We start from the raw sequence: 22114 nt of genomic DNA, 5'->3' as shown, positions 1-22114 counted from the left end.
AGAAGTTAACTACATATTTTTATTTTGTAAAATCTTTTCTGAAGTGGGGGAGTAAACAACTTTGAACTCTACTTCTACTTTACCAGGTAATAAATGTCTTATGTTAGGCTTGATGTAAAACTGTTCAATGTTAGAGGAAATGATCTCCAGTGTGTTGGATATAACAATATATAAATATATTGCTGTCACCGACAAGGAAGGTGTCCTTGTTGAAAGCTTCTGGTGCTAAAATTGGAGCACCCATGTTTTTGCTGTCATTGTAAGAAATCCTTGTCACTTGCAGAGAAGTTGAATGTTTTGTTTGCAAGTCATCCTGCCTTTTTGTTTCCCTAGTATATCTTTTTATTAGTAATTAGCAGACTTATTAGCCCTCCCACCTTTCCCATTTCGAAAGTGTGCCTTTAAGTTTCGCGTTGTCTCTAAATAGAGTTATGATTATTTTTCTCAAGTGATAAATAGGAACAAATAAAAACTTAGTGAACCTATTGTTAGTTTAAAATGTTGGGATGTTGGTTTCAAAGAATTTCTTGATCAGGAAAGTTTTTGGGTCACGGGGGAGTTTCTTACTTGGTGAAAGTCTGCAAAGCCCAGTGATCGTGATGCACTAAGAACAACCAACCTCGGTGTCAGCCACGCTGTGCACACCGAGAAGCAGAATTTTTCATCCTAGATACCTCAGAACAGCTGGTTTTGGTTTTGTTTCATTTCATAAAGGACCCTGCTGGCAGGGGAGGTGCGATCCACTTTTTTGCAGCCTGCCTTTAAGGGGCAGGTTTCCGTCTGTGAGGCGCTGGAATGGGATGAGGGAAGCTCTCATCGGCCTGGAGTGCTGCAGGTTGTAGGGACACAGCAGGGCTTTTTCTGGTCTAACTCGTTTTGATCAGGATGAGGAAGAGAAGCAGAGGAGACCTGTACGAGCCAACAGGCAGCTCTGCCAGGGTAAACAGTATCTCTGCTGGTGCTGCTTCTGCTGGTATACGTGGTGTTTATCAGTCTAGAATATCTGATTTTCCTTCTGATAAAAGCTCTCAGAACTTTTACTTCTATTTTGTAGAAAAGAAAAAATGCTTCTGGTCAGATATTATCAACAGCCCAGATTTTTTTTCTTTTTTTTTTTCCCCCTGAAACTTTAATCTGTGCAGTTTTTGATATTCTTGCATATATTAGTTCAAAAGGTCATTTACATATCTCTTCCAAAATGCGTTTTTGTGACTCTCACAGGACATACATAAACTGTGAAAGCTAAAAGGCGGATGGTCTGAAGTTGTAAATGATTTAAAAGTGTCTGAAACAGTGGCTGTGTGGAAGCTGGCGTTTTCTTGAGTGTAGAAGCTAAAGGTTGAATTAAGCGTTTTTAGTAGATGGATGCAGAGCTAATAAATTACAGTATATAGCTCTGGAACATGCTGTGGCTTTGTGAAGGTGATGAGAACAATGCTTGGCTTTATATTTGAATGGCACTCTCTATTGCTACCTTTTTTTTTTTTTTTTTCAAACCTAATGTACTTGGTCATTTGGAGTAGGACGAGTGTTCTGGCAAAAGCTGTGTGAGTAAACTGAGGTAAGGCAAATGAATGCTTGGTGGTAACCATCTAACCTTTAGACTGAAGTGTTCCTTTGTCATATTTCAGCCTGTGGTTTGTCACGCATCTGCACTTAACTTCTAATTGATAGAGTATGCGTCATGATTAGGAAAGACTGTTTTGGGGCTGGTGGTCTGGTGACTGCTGTCACCCCAACTCAGTGCAGGCTTTGCTGCAGCAGTATCCGTGTCAGCTGAGAAACAGGTTCTTACAATTCACTTCTCAATTTGTGCTTTTGGAAAATCCAGCCTGAACTGAAGCCTGGATAGGCTTAAAATACAACAGTCCTCCAAGTCAGGTCAGTCACCTCTGGTTCTGTTTATTTTAAATAAGCAAATTAGGTAAGAGAGAAAAGCTGATGATATGTACAGAGCCTCCACCCCTTGGGATGGTTTGTTGGGAGATGTAGGTTATCCGGAAAACTGTGCTGTCTTTAAAAATACTGTTTATTGGGAATAGGTAAACTGGGAGGTTGAACACGTAAAGATGTGATAACTTCGAAACACAGGTTTGGAGTTAGTTATATCAGTTTTGACCTACTTTCATAGCTCTATTCTGTAAGAATAAACAGAAACCTAAAGTTCTAAGAACACCCATTGTTACTCTTTTTTCAGGTGGTATCATGGAAAACTTGACAGAACAATTGCAGAAGAACGTCTTCGACAAGCGGGAAAACCTGGAAGTTACCTTATTCGAGAGAGTGATCGGAGACCAGGTTCATTTGTGCTTTCATTCCTTAGTAAAACAAATGTCAATCATTTTAGGTGAGAATTAAATGTTTTATTTCAAAATGCTGTAATCTGGTTATTTCTGGTTTTAGAGAACAATAGAGTGCAAACAGAAAACAATCATTGTTATTGTAATGGAATATTTTTTGACTCTTTATTCTTGCATGGAACAGCTTTTTACTTGTGTTTAATTGTTTTAAAATATGCTGCCTAAAATTTGCTTTATAGGCTAAAGAAGAAAAATATGAGGAAACCAACATAATCTGGCTAGAGGAGCCTATCAAAGGCAGTTGTGAATAGATTTAAAGCAACATGCAGGTTTTGGTAGTCAGTAAAGGAGATTGTTTTGGGTCTGCTCTGTAGTAGCCATTGTAGCTCACAGAACATAAAGTGCTTGCATATGTGCTTGCTTCCTTAATTTTGAGGGAACTGCCCCCAAAAGCAAAAAAACCCCAAAACCAAGAAGAAACAGATTATATAGAATCCAGAGTTTTGCTAGAAACAGCTTTTAGTATGTGTTAGAATCAATTGTTCTAAATACAAGTAGCTCTTTATCCAAAATTGTAACTACGATTATTTTACCATGGCCAAACTGTGTACATTAGTAAGTTCATTTATTCTTTAGTGTAAATGAGATGTATTCTGAGAAGAGCTTGAAGGTTAGTCAGCAAGTGAGGTGCTGCAGTGTAACGTTCATCTTTATGAAACACGAAAGCAAATGTTTCTCCATCAGTAAAAGAAATCTTTATCAGTTGTCTTGGTAGCAACAAACAAATTCAAAGCAAATTTTTCAACTTCCGAAAGTGGGAATGATCCAGAATGCCAACATATGAGCCACTATGTGCATGGTTTGCAAATGTGGGGAGGTTTTGGTTGCATCTGCTGTGTGATGAAATGTGCTCCAGAGGTCCTGGTCTGCCATTGACATGAAGGCATAATTGTCAGAAGTGCAGACAATATAGCACACAAATAGTATCTCACGTTTGCATCCTGCCATCTGAGCTATCAATTTCAGCTTCTCAGCTGTACTGATAGTCCTTTGGGAACTGGTTACTGTGAAGCAGAAAAGTTAACTGTGCTAATACTTGTTTCCTAGTGCTGTTTTAGTCCTGAATTATTTTTAATAACTTCTCCTTTTGAAGCCAGTTTTGGGCAGTTGACTATTGGTTCATGCCCACCATAAAACTGTTTCTGGCATCCCAGGTGGAAAATAGTCTAACGATTTTGGATTCCAAAGGGAATTAATTTGTTAGCTAATACTGTTCTTCAGAGATTGGACAGGTTTTCAGTTTCATTCTTTGACTGCCACATGTGTATTTTTTTTTTTGTTATGAGATAGGCAAATGTTAAACTCAAGAACAGTGTCAGCCTCAAGAATGGCAGCCTTAAAGTAATTTTAGGCAAATACAGGGGTGGATGTCCTCTGACCTATAGGGTAGAAGTTCTGTTTCCACCAAAGCTTGGTCTTTGCCAGTTGCAGCCTACCAGGAATTTTCTGTTATTACAGTCTTTCTGTATTTGCAAGCTCAGTGTTTGGAGGAAAGGTTTCACTTAAGCTTGATGAAATAATAATCTGAAGCACTAAATTTCATTTAGTACCTCATTTCTATTGAATAATTTACCAAGGAACCTTACAGAAAATATGCCAAAAAGATTTAGCCTATGTCCTTAAAGCTATATTGTTTTCTGACTCCTGTTGGAGTGCTATATGCTGAAAAACTTTAGATTTCATCTCTGAATATTCGTTTTTGTGAACATGTCACATCACTGTTTGGGAGAAATGATTTGGTTCAAAGAACTGACTGAGATTTTTTTGGCAAGAATGTATCAGAATACTGACCTGCTAAAGAAAAAGAGTAAAAATGGAATAAACTCATAAATAGTGTACTCGTTTGGGATGAAGGATGTGTTTCTTGGCAATCAAACGTTTGGGGTTTTTCCCTCCCTTCTTGATTTTGATTTGTTCACAAGCTTTGTGAAGAGGTCAAACTTGAAGTAGAACACCAAGAAGATTCAAGTATGTTTATTCTTGGTACTGTAATTTATTTCGAAATATCCTTATGATAATTTATCTCTCTTCTGGAAACTGGAGAGACAATTAGCGTGAGTTTTTAGATTTTAGGTTTTTTTTTAACGGCAAAATTTGCTTAGCTTGGTAACAGTTTGTTTCTCAATTTAATATGTTTTTGTAAGAATGAAAGCTAGCTGTTGCTCAGGACTCTTGTCTGATATCTGTGTTGCTGGAAAAAATCAGGTCTGCTCAAAAATACTGAAGTTGTTTCAGATTAAGTACCAGTTCACTTTTTCAAATGGCTCTTGAGCATAACAGGAAGGTTTTAAATACTGTTAACTCTTTTACCTGAATAAATAATTTCTGACTGCTGTTAGAATTTGTACTGAATAGCGATGTAATGGTAATTCCCATCTCTGTACCTTCAGAAAAATATAACCTTTAAAGAATAAAATGAACAGATTTATAAGAATCCTTTATTGTGTTAAACTACTGAAATTACTGGTTTTGTAAGCTTTTTCCCCATTAGCAAATTTTAAAATTGAGTATAAGGAGATTCTTTGATCATTCCAAAGTTATTTCTCAGTTTTTATTATGAATGCTAAACTAACTGTAAGAAAGTGACTAATTTTTGAAGGTACTTGTTTTCTGCATTGTATAATCAAGTGCAGTTAATTGTTGTTAAAATATTTTAATACAATGTTGAATTTATATAAGCCATTATAAAAGATTTATGTCCTGCATGGTGCAAGTAATAATGCTATTGTGTCTACTAGTGCTTTATTTCAGTTTTCCAGGACACTATCATTACGTTTTTCTGTTGAACTTCATTTAGTTCCAACAAATGTACTGGCTTTTTTTGTGAATCAGCACTTCCTTTAGTCTTAAAATACTGGTGTATCATGCGATATACCTACACAATTTTTAATGAAACATTCATTACCTATGATTCACTTGATATTTATAGAGAGCTTGTATTACTGCGTTTTGCCGAATGTTAGACATCGTTTTAAAAATTAAACATCCCAATTTCCTTTTTCTTAAAAATTAAGAAATTCTTTTGCTAACAATTATTTTATCTCAAACTTTTTTTTTTATTAACAGGATTATTGCCATGTGTGGGGATTATTACATTGGTGGACGTCGTTTTGCTTCACTCTCAGACCTAATTGGTTACTACAGTCATGTGTCTTGTTTGCTGAAAGGGGAAAAGCTCTTATTTCCAGTAGCACCTCCAGAGGCAAGTAGTAAAATTTTTAAATGTTATTTACTTAAATGTTAGTAATGTAAATCCATAGATTTCTTTGGAAAAAGCATTGTAGAAAGTTTTCTGTGGGTCTGCATAGGCTCAGCATACGTTCAGTATAAGAATATAAAAATGCATTCTTACTGATACAAAATAGTGCTTTTTAAAAAAGTCAATATTTAATGAAAACGTGTAATGAGAAAGCTAGATGTGAGGCATTGCAATTATCTCCAAATGTAGCAATAGCATTGTAAGCAAACAGAGATAAACAAGAAAACATGCAGTTGTTGGCTAGTAAAGAGCACCATTGTACTGAACCTACCGATATTTTATCTTTAACAGTGGTTTCAGAATATGCATCCTGGAAGTAGCCAAGGTTTCTGAAAATGGGGCTTCTTTCACAAGCCCATCTTTAAAACAACTTAAGTGACTAAAATGAAACAAAACACTGTGTAATGGTGCCTGCCCCCAAAAGAAAACAAAACCAACAACAAAAAATCGAAACCAGCCAACCAAAAAAAACCAACTTGAAACACCAACAAACCCCTAAACCTAAACAAAGATATTTCTGATTGTTAAACTTCTGGAAGTTTCCAGTCTAAGTGGAAGAAAGTTTAAAAGTATACTTGTATGAGAATTATCCTACTGGTAGTTAATTTTGAAGATGATAAACATATATTATTGGTCATTCTAGAAGACAAAACAAAATGAGAGCTCTCGTAGCTAGCTGTATGCATTATGCTTTGCTACCTCTCAGTGGTTTTGGGCTTTGAAAATTTACAACTGCCAAGTGACTGTTACCAGTCCTTTGCCTCAGAATACTGTAATGCTGGGGAGAAAGATTCTGCACTAGAAAGAGTGAAAAGTATGATGTTTACTCTCTTCTCTTAAACTATAGCCTGTGGAGGACAGAAGGAGAGTTCGAGCAATTCTACCTTACACCAAAGTGCCAGAAACTGATGAAATAAGGTATGTTTTAATAATAGTAAAAGTTGTGAAATTCTCAAGAGTATTTATAAATAGTAATGATTTAAGTATGTGTTCATATTCAAATATTATTCAGTTGCATCTTAAAGGTTAAAAGACGATGCCTGTGGTTTTTTTGTTTGTTGTTTTTTTTTTCTTGAAACAGCAATAGAACTTTTTGTTCTTAATATATTCATTTGTAGCATTTGTAAGGGAAGTTACACTAGGTTTATAGAAGTAAAATTAGTAATGTTACAGTTTTGAAGTATATTTTATAAAGCCCTATGTTTTTCTCTAATTGGGTAAATTCATGTCTAAAATAATCCTGTGCAGAAACATTGTATATGAGTGTGAAAAAAATGAGCTGGCTTTTTTTCTTGAACTGCCACATAACTAATCACAGATAAATATTTCAAGCCAAACAAATTCTGACCACTAGAAAGAGAATATGAGCATTGACTAATCATAAATGGAAAAATAGAGTATTTAATGCTGCCTTTGAAGTAAGAAAAAAGGAGCAATGTTGAAAAAGCATTAATGTTCTAGTGTTCATTTGCTTACCTGTGCGTAGAAACTTGGTGACTAATTTTTCCAAGTTCTCTTCTCTATCCATAAAATGGAGCAAGAATGGTTCTTTGTTCCCTTCTCATGCCTCCCTCCTTCTGGAAAGTCTGTGTGGAACAAATGATGCTTTAAAATGTGTAATCTCCCGTAATTTTAAGATCTTAAAAAAATTACTGAATTGCAGTTCAATCTCTCATCTTCTCATACTTTTCTGTTAACTGTTACTTGCTTCCCTCAAATGTTGGTACCTCAATTGCTTAGGAATTGTCTGTACTTCCCACCTTTCTTGCATTTTCATGAGATGCAATGAGGAAAGGAAACAAAACCAACAGACCCATATTCAATAGAAGAGCATGCGCTGGTCACTTGGAATTGATACTGCTTTCTTGAGATGTCAGAATTATATATATATATATATATATTTTGGATGGAAAAGTAGGAGGATTTGAAAGAGATATGTAGTGATTCCTGATCTCTCTAATGAGACAGTCTTGGTTTCTTAAGTTATTTAACACACCAATTGAGTTGGGAATTGCTTGCTTTTGGGAGTATTAGCCTAAGACATTGAGAGAGGGATACAAGAGGTTTATATCCTCATTGGGATGGAAATTTATCCCAAGGCTCACAGTCCAGTCCTATCTGACCTCTTTAAAGAATGCTGTGAGAATATTTGTCTTTGTTTTTCTCAGCAGATGAGAAGAAGGTAGTAAGACAGGGAAGGGACCCTCTAGTTGCCTATTGCAAGTAAGGCTTCCCACTATGTGTAAGACCAAGAAAAGATTGAGTCCATTAAGTGCCTTACTGCACCTACCAGCTTCAGAGGAAAAAGCGTTTTATTACTTCCCTATCATAGTAATAATTGTAGAAAATAACACCTTTTCTCCCTCATTTAGGATACAGCTAAAATACAAAGTTTAGTGTTTGGGTTTTGAGATCCACGTGGCTAGAATAGTTCTGCTCATGGCATAGTTGGGACCAAAGTTCTCAGTTTGTTCTAGGTCAAAGTAATATGCTCTTGAAGACTTTGTGGATTTCAGAGGATCTTGACTTAAAATTTTAATATCATAGTTAAATATTTAGAAAGTTTGAAGCATTGCAGGTTTAATTTCAATCCATGTTCCATGCAGTCAGTACCTTAATGCATAGTTCTTTGTAATAGAGCTGACTTGGAGGGTGCTCATGCTCTTGCTCTCTGCCATTCTTAGGATTCTGATTCATTAGCAGCTGGATTTATTCTGTGATTACAGTAGTGGTTTATTGGGTTTTGTTCTTTAATTCTTGCTGTTTGCTTAGTGCTTGAGTTAATGCCTTTTCTGTTAACCTGCTTCAAGTGAGAGAAATGCCACAGAAATTTGTTCTGTAATTTTGGACTGATATAGTAGTTAATGAGTTTCAGTACTTTATTGCTATTTCCTGTACCCTGATGAGAATCTCAGACTAGATTGAGAAATCTCACTGTGCTACAATGAAAGGTTTTCATGTGACCTAAGTTGGGATAACACTTAAGGGGTGATTTATACTAACCTTCCAGAAATGAAACTCCCTTAGACATATTAATGTCTGTACTATCTTTGTAGCACTTGTATTCATATGTGAGAACATGAATAGGTGCTCCACAAGCTTTTATTATACAAGATTGATTTTTGATGAAAGGAGTCTTACTTTCTTATAGACTATTAAGGGTATTTCTGATTATTTTATTTGTGTTTAGTATTTGATCTCTCTCGATAAAAGAACAAAATTGCTAATTTTTATTATTGCTGTGGTATTATTTTTATTTTATACATCTTTAGCACACATTGAAGTTGACAGAACTGAAGTATGTATTAGATACTAAATATAAAACCAAATTAAAAATACTCATATATAGTAGCCACTTAACTGTGAGGAAAAATACACATGATGTGCTAGGTATTGATTAATGCATTTTTCACAAGCAGGTTTTCTCAAATCTTTTGCAGAAATTAGACTCAAGAATTTGTTGTGTTCATTAAACTTTATTATGGTTTAAATCTTACTGTAACTCTCTCAGTTTCCTTAAAGGAGACATGTTTATTGTCCATAATGAATTGGAGGATGGCTGGATGTGGGTGACAAACCTACGGACAGATGAGCAGGGTCTTATTGTCGAAGACCTGGTAGAAGAAGTCGTAAGTAATTTTTATATTCAAATTTCTTTTAATGAGATTTTTTTTTTAATAAAATTGAAATAAACCAAAACTAGTGACAAATAGTTGCCTGTTTTCTAGTTAATGTACTTTTCTAGTAATTGGAACTACTAATTTTGAAGTAGTATAACAAACTTTTAAGCCTAATTTAGTATCAAAACCTGCTTATTCATGTGTTGTCCAAAGAGAAATGCTAATCAGTGGTACTGTCCATTTACTAGGCAGCTTCCTAAACCTTTCTGTCCTGGTAAAGTATCTTTCACTCTTTTAATTGCATGTCTTTTTTATATTTGCCACAAAATGTTCACAAACTGTACAGAATGTAATGTTGCATTGTGGTAGGTTTTTCTCTTTTTTTTTAAGGATGAACTGTGGGTTAAAAATGTTTTGATGAGTTAATTATACCTAGAAGGGCTTGTGTGGGCTCAGGAAGCTCTCTAGGTGACCTGCAGATAATTCACTTACAGTAGGGGAACAGATGGCTTAATATATTTCAGAAGGGGGAAAAAAAAATATATATATTTTTTTTAACAAGCTCATCATTGTTTTGGAGTCAAATATTATTGAATATTTTTGATAATATTTTCCTGCACAGTACATGTGTTTTGCTAATAAGTGTTACCTGCAGATGCTTCTCACAGATCCGTGTCTGGATGTGAATGGCTAAATTGAAGTGGCAGCACTAGACTACAGAACTGTAGACTGATATATCAGTGGTTGAGTTAACCTTAGAAAAGCTGAGATTTAAAAAAGTTACCACCTCTAAAGAGGGACTTGAAACATGACTAAAGTAATCCTCTGAAATAACATACTTTGACTGAATTTCCACTTAGTGGATGAAGAGGAAAAGTTACTTTTATAGGACTGCGATGAGCCCCTTAGTTCAAAAATAGACTTCTTATTGTATCTACGGAAGGTCTTAACCTGTGAAATTTATTTTTTTTAAACTGAGCTGTACTGTTATCATGCACTTAATGTGTTAATTTTCTCTTTAGGGAAGAGAAGAAGATCCACATGAAGGCAAAATGTAAGGATTTTTCTTTCATTATTAAAAGCAATCATAACTGTAAACTTCAGCTATGAGATTTCCTAGCTTTTGGTCAGGTCACCCAAAGATACTTATTTTTTCATCTCTAGACTTTTTTCTGTCCTAGCTGCTCAAGATGTGTGGATAATTAACACAAAAGAGTCCCGTAATAGGTATGCCTATTGATAATGGGTTTGGCAGTGTTAAAATCTTAGATGAGTCCCAGTATGATTGCTTTCAGCCAAAATATGCACAATAGACTGTTGGCTGAACGTAGTGTTTGCCTTAGAGGTAGCCTTTATTTAGATCTGCACAGCTCTGAGTGCTGGAGAGAAAGCAAAGTACCACTATAAAAATGATAGTTACAGGTTGTCTCTGTCAGCATCATGTCATAACACTTAAAGAGAAAGCCAGAGAACTATAAGATTTCTTCTGTTTGCTGAAATACTTCATTTTTTTTAAAGATTGAATACAATTTGGAATCAACAATGTATTGATTTATCAGGCTGCTGGTAGATTGTTTTCAGTAGTAAAGATGAGTGGCAAAAGAAAGTTCCAAAAAGTTTCTAGCAGCTCGATTATTTCATCTGTCCTCCATTTGCTTCCCCTATTTGCACCGTGTTTTCTCTGTTGCCCAGTTTGCAAGAGGTTGATGGCTGGAAGGAAGAGACATTCCTTGTTACCTTCACAGGAGAGAGAAATTCACTGGTGTATTTGCTGCTTTTTTACTCTTTGCTAGTGTTCTGCTAGTCAGTTTGGCAGTAGAGAGGCCTTCAAATGTCAGATTTTTTATTTATTTTAGTAGTTTGTAGCAGACGCTTGGAGCTGTGATACTGCCTGTCTACAGGTATTTGTGCCACTCAGAGGAATCCTGGGGAGGGAGTGATTCCTTCAAACATTCCCTTAGCCAGAAATTATCCTCTAAAGGTAGTACAGAAGCTAAGTTAGAACTGAGGCTCTTTTCTGATACATAAAAAGGCCATATTTTTAGCTTTTCTTTAAAGGACAGATTAAGCTATGAAGTTGTAGCATGCCAAGCTGTTGTGTGTAGTTATAAGCATCAGGCTGAGACTGGACAGAGGCTACTGAACTCTTTTAGGACACTGCTCTGACACTGGACTCTAGGATACGAGGTGTGAGATCAAAGCAGCTTGTATTCAGTAGTCTATCGAAGCTAGGTTCTATTTCCACAGCTTCTGGCAAAATTCACTTTTTCTGTACAGTGTTTAACTTCCTTGTTTGAGCTTTGGGTTCCTTGAGTCAAGTAAATTGCTCTATCAGACTGACTTCAAGTAATGCCTGTCAAATTATCTGCCATTTAGACAATTCATTTTCATCTCTAAACACAGTTGAATTTGAAAGTCAAGTCCAAATGTTGGACATTTTTATAGAAATTATTTATATACCTGTTAATGTCAGTATTTTCATGCTGTTGGTAGATCAGAATCATTAAGTAGCATAATAATTGATTATCTCATCTATATGTATTAGGTCTTTTTAAATAAAGATCAATTCATAGGTGCCAGAGCCTTGGATGTCACCACAGCCAAAAAAGAGAGCTGGTAGTCTTGCTTTCTAATTTTTCTCTTCATCTTTGTTAAGATGGTTCCATGGGAAGATCTCCAAACAAGAGGCTTACAATTTGCTGATGACAGGTACTTGTATTTCTGATTGAAGTGTAGTGGTAATGAAATAGTACAAAGTGATCCTATTGATATTAAATGTGGCAAAGCAACTTCTTTTTATGTGTGTGTCTTAGTCTAACCACACCCTGTCGTTGTTACCTCGGTAGAATACGACATAGGAAGAAAACTATTGTGACTAGGAGTATTGAATATATTCTGAAGCACACTTAATAACTTGATTTATATATATATATGTGCAATAAATGATTTATTGATGTTTTCATCAAAATGCTGTGGAGAATATGCTTTTCTATAGCTAGAGGAAAATATATTACACACTTTTTTAGCCTTTTCAGAGAGCAAATATTTTTTTAAATGAAAGCATCAAGATTTCTGACCCATATATTAAATAGCATATTTTAACAATTTCTGTCCTAATAGTTAATTTTTGAAAAACGTTGTCAACCATTTTTTTGTACGCTCTTGTACAGAGGTAACAAAGATGTGACTAGGTTGTCAGTTACAGCTAACCCATTTTGCATTAATTTTGCCAGCGTAGTACTAGCTCATCTAGTTTGAGATCATTGTTGGAACTTACCTTACAGACTTTGTTTTTCTTCATTTGTGCAATTCTTGCTAATTTATGAGGAAAAAGATTTGACAAGGGGTCAAATACAACACCAAGAAAATTAACGCTATTATGGTATCTTTTCAGTTGGTCAGGTGTGCAGTTTTCTTGTGAGGCCTTCAGATAATACGCCTGGTGATTATTCACTTTATTTTCGGACCAGTGAAAATATTCAGCGATTTAAAATATGCCCAACATCGAATAATCAGTTTATGATGGGAGGCAGATACTACAATAGGTAAGTTTTAATGGTAGAAGGAATTGCGCATATTTTATATTTGTGTTAAGAATTTGTGTAACTTGCTCCTGATAATTATTTACTGCTATGATTATAAGGCTGCAGTTTTCTTAATTGTATACTAACCATTTTACCTAACTTGCTTAGTAGTTACTTGTAACTGAACAGGTTCTTAAAGCGTACAGAAGCCTAAGCATACCTTGTTTCTTTCAAAGTACTGTCCTTCTGCAAACCACTTTCTTCACACACTGCTTCTTTCTCTTCCACCAACTTGTGGATTGTGTGGCTTCTATATGGATCTGTAATTAAAACAATGCTGTGTTGTCCTGGAAGGCACTATTTGTGTTCTTGTCTGTTTGAAAAGGGAAAATATGGATGTGAATTTTTGTCTGAGACATTCAGTAGAATTTTCAAAGAATAGAAATGGATATTTACAGGAACGGTGAAAAAATACCTGCATTGTTGGAACAAGACATTAAATTCCATTGTGTGATACATGGGTCAGAAGTACAGATCACTTCCTTTGGAGTGAGCAAAGTTGGGATGCATTTGTTTTCCCAGTGGAAGAAAAAAATAGTAATTTGTACAAAAAGAAAAAGAAATAACAAGAGATATGTTTCCCCTTTGGTGGGAGAAGCTGTCAGTACAGCTCCATCCTTGATAATCTTTAGAGTTGTTGTAGGTGCAAGACTTCTCAGTAGTGAAAACTCTCCTCCCTCTCCTTAACAGAGTCTGTTGCCTGCCTCACAAAATCAGCAGTTTTCCAGACTTGCTCACCTAGAACCAGGGCATTCTCCACCTCAGTAGAGAATTTCTCTCACTTCCAGCTTGGTTTCTGAGTGGGTAGAGACCCAGCAGCTGGTGTGTCTGAGGAAATCTCGAGGTCTCCTAACGAAGAAGTTCAGTGGACTTTTTTCATACGCTTTCAAATGGACAATGGTGTGCGAGGTGAAAACATGGGAACCTTATGCACCTATGGATATCCCACACCCAGGCTGCTTGACATTAATTCCATGTAGACTTCCCTTCTCCATTAATTAGTCTGGCCTCCAGATGTCCTCACTGAAAGCCAACCTGGCTGCAGTGTCAGCTTTCATGAAAGTAAATGTTCTTTTGCTCATTCTCTAGTTACGTGGATTATTAGGAGGATGATTGACAGAGTCCCCAGTCTAGCTGTCATACAAACTAGCAAATTTGTGGAACCCTTGTTAATCTCAAATGGTCTTGCAGCAATAAATCATATACCTTCAGAAAGTTATTGCATTAAGTAAGGTATTCCTTTGGATTACTTTAGAACACAGTGCTGGATTTACCAGAGGTGTGTATATAAATCAGATTTATCTGAAAAACAAAAAGATTCCATGGTGTTGAATGAAAAACAAGATGGTGAAGATAAGCAGCACTAAGATACAACAAAATGCTTTAATTTTTTTTTTTTTTTAGTACTTTGGTAACTAGTTTGAAGAGAACTTCCTTAGTGTGAAGGAAAATCTGCATAGTTTTAAAAGGTTTTGCTTTTGCAAATTTTGGAGAATTTCTACTATACTCCCAGGCTCACATTCAGTCCCACTTAGTATGTGCTGGAAATGGGTAAACTTCCTGGAGGTTCAAGTACGCAATGCAAGATAATAATGCCTCAAAATGAAGATGGTGACTGCCCAAATTCTGTAATGTAGGACCTACAGCAAGAGGACAATAAATAAAAAAATGAGAAAGAGGGAATGAACTTGTGAGCTTTTTAATTCTTTAATTAGTTCATTTAATGGGGACACTGTAAGAAAGAAACCTTTAAGTATGTGAAGCCTAATGTGTTTTTCTTGTGTGGAATAATTGATAGTGGCTGAAAAACAATAAACAAGGCACTGAATCCAGAACAGAGATACGCAAAGCAGGAATTTATGCAAGGTAATGAAACTGTTCAGAAGCATTTCTTGGTGCAGAGAGATCTGTCTCTGTGGATAACCTGTATCTAGAAATGTAGTGTTTATCTTTAAGGTGAAAATTTTAGAGTCCAGAAATTCTGCTTCTTGTTTAAATGCATCTGTCTGACAATTTCCATTAGCTATAAGCTTTTTTATATTAAACTGTTTCATTGAATGCTCTCAAGGGTATCGCCTTTGAAATCCGATACTAGTTTTTGTGTCTGGGGTAAAAGATAAAATTAAAGCTGTCTGCTCTTTGTAGGGTATTGATTACAGTTATAGTCTCAATAATTTCTTAGACCAAGATTTTCTATACAAAAGAAAGAACATAAAGAATAGTAAGGAAACACAAAAGGAAAGAAGTTTGTTTTATTTCTCAGGTATTTTTAATATCCAGACATGGGACTGGAACCACGATAACTAGTATAAGGAACAGTACGTCTGCTTGTATTCCAGAAGAAGTTACTCTGGGTGATCATAGGGAAAGAGGTCCTGGGTACATCTCAGGAGTTTTATAGTCTGTGCAGCGTAGGAAGACTAATTTTTTTCCACCTACCTGCTCCTTTTCCATGTGCTTCCACCACTCTATATGTAAATTGCTTAGAAGTTTCTCTTGATGGGTATGACCTACAGGCTGTGTTTGCAGTCTGTTATACAGAGATCTGCTTTCATTACTTCATTCTCTGGTATCAGCTCTGCAGAACAGCCAACCTGTTGTATCTCACCTGTCCACACGAAGGTCCCAGTATATCTATAGCACCTATATTGCATACCTGTTGCTGGAATTAACGTTAACTGTGTCAAAAAGGAGTGGTTTCCCATGGACGTCAGGAAAGCGCTTAACTTTTGTGTATCTTTGTGTTTATTTCATGGATAGCAGATTGCTCCCTTAGTCATCTTTCCACATTTTCGTGGAAAAAAAAACTAGCAAAGCCATTTTTCTTGGTGGCTTTACTGACGGGGGTGAAGTTAATTTTCTTTGTAGAGGCCAGTGTAGTGCCATGATTTGGATTTCTGAATAAAACGGTGTTGATAACACACCACTGTTTTGGCTCTTGCTTAGCAGTGCTTGCTCAGTGTTGAGGCTTTCCCTGTTTTCCAGAGACCCAAACTGACCAAAGAGGTATCGTCAGCAATAAAACCTGGAGGAGATGGGTGTTGCTCAGACTTTCTGAGCATCATTCCATTTGTGAGAGAGGTGGTGAGACACTGCTTTTCCACTGCTGGCATCCTCCCCCCACCCTCCCTTCTTTTATTAAACTTTGCCTTCACCCATGAGTTTTGTCACATTTGCTTTTCCTGGTTTTTTTTTGTTTTTTTTCCCCCCTGTCCAGAGGGCAGGGAATGAGCAAGCACTGCAGGCTGTTTAGCTGCTGACTGGGGTCACCCCTCCACAGGCCATTTAACATGTCCACCCTTTTCCTCCTCCTTTTCTTCAGTGTTTATTGCTAAACGTGGTACTGTCTGGTAGGGAATATCCCTTTGGCTGGCCAAGGCCAGCAGTCCTGTGTCCCCTCCCAGGTCCTTGCCCACCTCTGTCCTACTTGTGGGGTGGGCATGGAGGAGCAGAGTGGGGGAAATGGGAAGCCTCAACACTGCAGGGATGTCTGGGCAATAGTCAAAACACTGGTGTGCTATCAGCCCAGCCTTTGGTCAGCCACACGTCTGAAACACAGCGCTTGGGAGAAATCTAACTCTGTCCCAGGCAGAACATCTGCAGCTGTGATTTTAGTATCTGTCGCATGAGATCTCAGTCTGAGGATGTCCAATTAGTGGTGTATGGCTTTTACTACCGAGGTGATGGAAACTAGAACATGTTACCCGGAAAGGTGGAAAGTCTCCATCCTTGGAGATGCACAGGATGTGACTGAAGAAGGTCCAGAGAGCAACTTGCCATCGCTGACCCTGCTTTGGGCGGAGGGCTGAGCTGAGTGGTCTCCAAAAGTGCTTTCTATGCTCACCCATTCCGTGAATAACTTCCATGTGTGTTTATCAGTGTTTTTATGCAAGAAGTAATTTATTCGTTTTAGAACGAGTGGTAGGAAAAGCATACCAGGCCATTTCTCCTGTCCTTTTCTTTTATCTATCTTCTTTCCAAAATTCAACTTGCATAGCAGGTAGCATTCAAAAAAATGTGTAAAATTAGGTGGTGGTCTTTGTTTCTAGTGATCTTAAGTCAAAGGAGAAGATAAGAAACATTGGCCCAATGGTTTACAGATTGAACAAGTTTCTGAGATACATTAAGCTGTCTTTCAAATTCAAGGTGGTAACTTAATTCCAGTTGTCTGTGTTTCAACTGGGAGATTAATCTGTATTGTGGTGGGTTGAACAATATGGCTTTAACACTAATTCTTTGTCTTTTTAGTTTCACAGTGTATAGAAGGGTGTTGCTTAGTTCTGGATTCTTTGTGATTTTAAATGTCAGTTGTTGCAATAATTCTCAATTTACTCCAAGTATTAAAAAGAAATTATACTGCTCATGATGATGAGATACTTCTAAAATCATCCAAGTAGGGAAGACCTGGGGAACCTAACCAGTCCAGTGCTGAGCATTTTAAAATTCCTAAAGTAACTGCAATGTAGTGTTGAGATCGGTCTTTATTTCTATATATCAAACCTAATTTAACTTTTTCGGTATTTGTTTGCTTTTTTTATCCCAAATCTATGCTTATTTGTACCTCCCTTGATGGGTTTTGTGTAGGTAGGATTGTTGTTGCTGTCAGACACTGAAGGAGGCGGTGGTTCATTTTCCTGTCCTCTAGTTGAGTTTTTGTGGTCGGCCTGATTTCATGCTTGACTTTTGACATGTTAGATAACTGCGATCACTCGCCGACTCACGTTCTGTGGTGTACTTGTCTGGAGATACCTGCTATCTTTGCATTGGCAGTGTTTGGTTTGTGCAGGCATTTGAGCTGTCGTAGTGGTAAGGCAATATAAAAGTGGCCACCTGAATCGAGTCCAGTTGCAGGAGAACAGAGCTGCAGAGCCAAGCCCTTAGTCGCTTCATCAAGGTGTAAAGCCCTAATCTGTGGTGGTGGTGCTACAAGAAGGAGTTTTCAGATACAACTCAGTCTATTCTTCAGCCTACTTTACGAAATTGGAAGAAACTAGGCATCTGCTCCTTATCTTGAGGAACTCCTGGCATTTTTGACCAAGGAAGGAGAGGAAGCATTGACAGTCAAGGTATTCTTGATTCAATGAGTGAGAAAAATGATGTAAAGCTGTTTTACTTATTACAAGGTGTTTCCAGTAGCTATTCAACACATAAAATGTAATGACCGAGTCATCATTTTCTGTAGTGTGGCAAAGTTTAAATTTCTATGCAGAAAACAGCATACGCAGATTGCATCTCAGTAAAAATGGAAATAACTTGTTTGATTTCAGTAATACTGAATGAGAAATTCATGGCATTCTGCAAACCTGAAAAACAAACATATTTGTGGGAAGATTCTTTATTCTATCAGGCATGCACTAGTTTGTAGCTTTAGAATGAGAGAGGGAAAAGTGAGCAAAGAAGTCTTGCTATAGCTTTACGTAAAGGTTTTTGAGATTATAGTATCAGATATTGTTCCTATGTTGTACACAGCTGTATCCCATTGTAAAAGGTCAAAGATTTCATTGCCGTGTGCCTTCTTGATTGTCTTTGCACACACAGCTAAGTGTACATGAAGTGAAAAGAGACATTCAGTATATTTTTATTTTTTACTTATCTATTTAGTTCCTTTTTTTTAAGGTTGACATTTTGCATATGAATAATTGATGTTCACGTTGCTATTACTTATTACAGTGTAAATTTCATTAACTACAAAAATAAGTTACAGCAGCTCAAACGCTTTGAATTCCAGCCTCTCTCTATCTCTACTTCACTCCTAACTCTTCCAAATGCAATTGCAATCTGAATCTGGTGATTTGAATGAATGCTTCTCTGTAGAGGAGTGCTACTGATTGAGTATTTAACAGGATAGCTCGCTGATTTCCAAGTATAATCAGTATAACCTCTGCTGCAAACCTTTTCTGTTTTCTATTTGTGTCCTCCTGGAAGAGCATTGCACCGTGCTTACGCTATCTCCCATTCCCCTTCTCTAGTTGCTCTAGGACTTTGAGAATTATTGCCAATGAAATAGCAATTTTCAGCCTGGTTGGAGAGCTGGTAATGCACATGTGCTACTTGAATGTGGAAAAAGCACTGTCCTCGATTGGCATTTTAAGCAACTAATTAAAATATTTTGCAGAGTTTAGAATTAATACATTCTGAATACAGGTTTGTGAACTTTCTTGACTTCAGTATATTAGTAAATTCTCATTACTACGAATAAGATTATCATGATTAACAGTTGATTTTTATTAAAACTTTGTGAGAAAGTTTTCTCTTGTTATATGGAAAAGCAAATTCTCTAACGTGTTTAACATTTGAATCCTCTTTTTCTTATTGGAACAGTATTGCTGACATCATCGAGCACTATAGAAAAGAACAGATTGTTGAAGGATATTACCTTAAAGATCCTGTTCCAATGCAGGTAAGATTTCATCTCATGAGTGTTTGTTGTTGAAGACACAGACCTAATCATGATCAAATCAATTTATGAACTGAGTTACACCAGAGATACCAATGGTAGTTAAACAGCATCATCTCCAATTTTAATTTTTTTCAGCTTGTGTGTGTTTCTTTTTCTTTATCCTCAAATGCATTCACTTGCCAAAGGTTGGCTTGTAGTCAGCAGATGATATGGTAAGCTCTGCCTGTGCTCTGAGGTGTTCATCCTCTGCTGTGTGCCCCTGGCTCTGGTCCCTGGCTCAACCATGCTGTGCTGTAGTCCCATGTTAGGGGCAGCCAGGCTGCTGCCCTCCTGTCTTCTGTGTCTGGGGTTTTTCTTCTGCCAGAGGAAACCTGTTTGCACAGAAAAGCTGCAGGCATGATTGCAGGAATGTTCTGGAGTGCTATGGCCCCATAGCAGGAGTTCTTCCTAAGATACCATGAGTAATAAGTGCACCACATCATCTAGCTTTTCATAAGCTTATAGCTAGTTATAAAATATACATGTGGATTTTGTTCCCTCTCTGTTCCCTAACTTTCCTGTTTCAGTGGTTAGAAATTTGCCTTTGATATCCTCCCTAAGTAGAGTTGCAGTCAGTTCACACTCCTTTGTGAGATCTGTCATGTTAATATGGGAATGTCTCATTTGTTCTGCCTTAGCTCACTAAGATAAGCATACCAAAGCTGATCCTGTGCTTTTGTGATGTTCTTGTTATTGCCCTGCTGCCACCAATTTTGGCACAAGCTTACCTTTCTTGAACGTGGTGGACCAGAACGGTGTAGAGTACCATATCATGGGTAATTCCCTTCCTCTCTGGAAAACACTTAACAGAAATATCCTGGAGTAGGTGTCATTTTCTGTGGTGGGTTGACCCTGGTGAGCAGCTAAGGACCTCCACCATTGCTTGCTCACTTCATCCTCCTGTGGGATGAGGGTGAAAGTAACAAAAAAAAAAAAACAAAACAAAACAAACACCTCCTGGTTTGAGAGAAATGCAGTTAAATAAGCAAAGGAATGAGTGTGGGGGTGATGCAAAGGCATTCATTCACACCCTCCCACCAGCAGACTGATGGCCAGCCGGTCTCTGAGCAGTGGTCACCCAGGAAGACAACACTCCCCACCCTCTACACAGAGTTTTATTGCTAATCCTGATGATATATGACAGGGAATATCCCTTCAATCAGTTGACATCAACTGTCCTGGCTGTGTCTGCTCCCAGCATCTTGCCCACCCCAGCCAAGGAGAGGGGCAGAGTGGGAAATGAAAGAAGTCTTGAGGTCGTGCAATCACTGATCAGCAAGAGCCAAAACACTGGTGTGTTACCAACACTTGTTTCAGTCACGAAACCAAAACACAGCACCATAGGGGCTGCTGTGACAAAAGTTAGCTCCATCCCTCCGGGTCTGTTGTCACAGCCACGTCACACCATACCTCACTCCTCCTGTGAGCCACTCAGGTGCTCAAGTTTCCCATTTTCTGTTTTCTAGTGGTAAGTATCAGCAGATGTAACTTTTATGTTGTACTAGTAGACTAACACCTCGTTATTCCCATCGTTCCTATACTGCTAATTGTGCTGTGTCATCAGTGCTTCCCACTTGTTTGCTGCTGTTCTCTTGTGCTCAGTAATGTGGTTGGGACAAAAAGCAAATGGGAATCCTGAGACTGCTCCTTGGGAGGCTTCACTATAGCAACTTTCATGATTCCTCTTGAATCATGGCAGTAATTGCCTTCATTTCAGCTTTTTGCATAGGCACTTACCATTCCTGTATTAATAATCTTTCCTGCGTTGAGTAATTTTCCTTGTGACACTAATTCAGAGTCTTTTAACCTATCCAGAGATATTTGTGACTTTCTTCGTTTAAAAGTTTAGTGGTCAGTGGTGCAATTTATGTTCAGCTTTGTGTTATCTCCCACATACTACCATGCTCTATGTTTTTGAGGGGAAAAAATTTCAAAAGGCTTGGATAATTTTAGGTTGAGTCTGACTTCCTGCATCTAATACGAAATTTACTTAATGTTTGTCACTAGATCTGTTGTTTTGTGCACTGTTTCTTGTGTGGCTATGGAGATTACCTTGAGCTCATAAACATGGGGATGTTGCTTCCACTGTAGGTCCTGTAATTCCTGTTGGTAAAACACCAAAGTGTTTTTCATCTTGCTTTTGTCATGTTGTTCAAAATCATAATTCTTGTAGATATATGGGCAAGAGGAAAAGCAGAATGTTTAACATGAGCAAGTTCATATGTTGCTTTTCCCCTCAATGCTGTTCTCACCACTTGACAGTCTTGCTTTTTCACGTTTTCTTATGGCTAAAGAACTTTTGCTGATCAGCTTGCTGGGTAAGGTCAAACTTGGCTTGGCTTTTGGCCATTCTCATTTGTTACTTGCATTTCCAGATCCTACAGTTTTCTGTGTGATTTATCCTTTTTCGGCTTCCTGTTTCTGCTCTCTTCTCTTGCCTTGAGTGCTACTCAATTAGGACATGTGAGTTCTAATGAGATTAATGAGGGACTGTGCAACTTGGAGTTGGTTTTCTGTGTGACTTGCACCATTCTTGTTGCTTCAGAGTTTACCCATGGTTACTCAGTCCCAAAAGCTTTGGTAACAAGACAGTTAGAAGCTAGATAAATCTTTAAAGACTTGCCTAAGTTCAGCAGAATTCACGGTGAAAGTTGCTGCTTTTTATTTAATATGAAAAAGACACAATGTTACTTCATAGAAATTGTTCTCTATTGAAAACTTTTCTTCTATCGTAATTCTGGAAGTAGTTTTATTACATTTCTAGCAAGGGTATTGTATGAAAAATTATATTGCTTTAATAAAATGCATGAAAGAACAATAGTAGTGAGCTGATAGCATTCAGTAAGGTGATC

At 37.3% G+C, this 22114-nt stretch overlaps 1 protein-coding gene across 1 annotated transcript in view; it reads left to right on the top strand.

Annotated features, from left to right (window-relative positions):
* The window catches only part of RASA1 (RAS p21 protein activator (GTPase activating protein) 1), a 53610-nt gene that overhangs the window by 7457 nt on the left and 24039 nt on the right, over positions 1-22114 (top strand). Inside the window, exons 2-9 of the mRNA XM_014936843.1 lie at positions 2198-2347; positions 5427-5562; positions 6467-6537; positions 9131-9248; positions 10262-10293; positions 11896-11948; positions 12634-12784; positions 19145-19223. Of these exons, the coding sequence (XP_014792329.1) occupies positions 2198-2347; positions 5427-5562; positions 6467-6537; positions 9131-9248; positions 10262-10293; positions 11896-11948; positions 12634-12784; positions 19145-19223 (790 nt within the window). The remainder of the gene's footprint in view (positions 1-2197; positions 2348-5426; positions 5563-6466; positions 6538-9130; positions 9249-10261; positions 10294-11895; positions 11949-12633; positions 12785-19144; positions 19224-22114) is intronic.

This window comes from Calidris pugnax, unplaced genomic scaffold, assembly GCF_001431845.1.
Source record: "Calidris pugnax isolate Ruff unplaced genomic scaffold, ASM143184v1 scaffold40, whole genome shotgun sequence".
NCBI lineage: Eukaryota > Metazoa > Chordata > Aves > Charadriiformes > Scolopacidae > Calidris > Calidris pugnax.
This window is presented reverse-complemented; position numbering and strand designations above follow the sequence as displayed.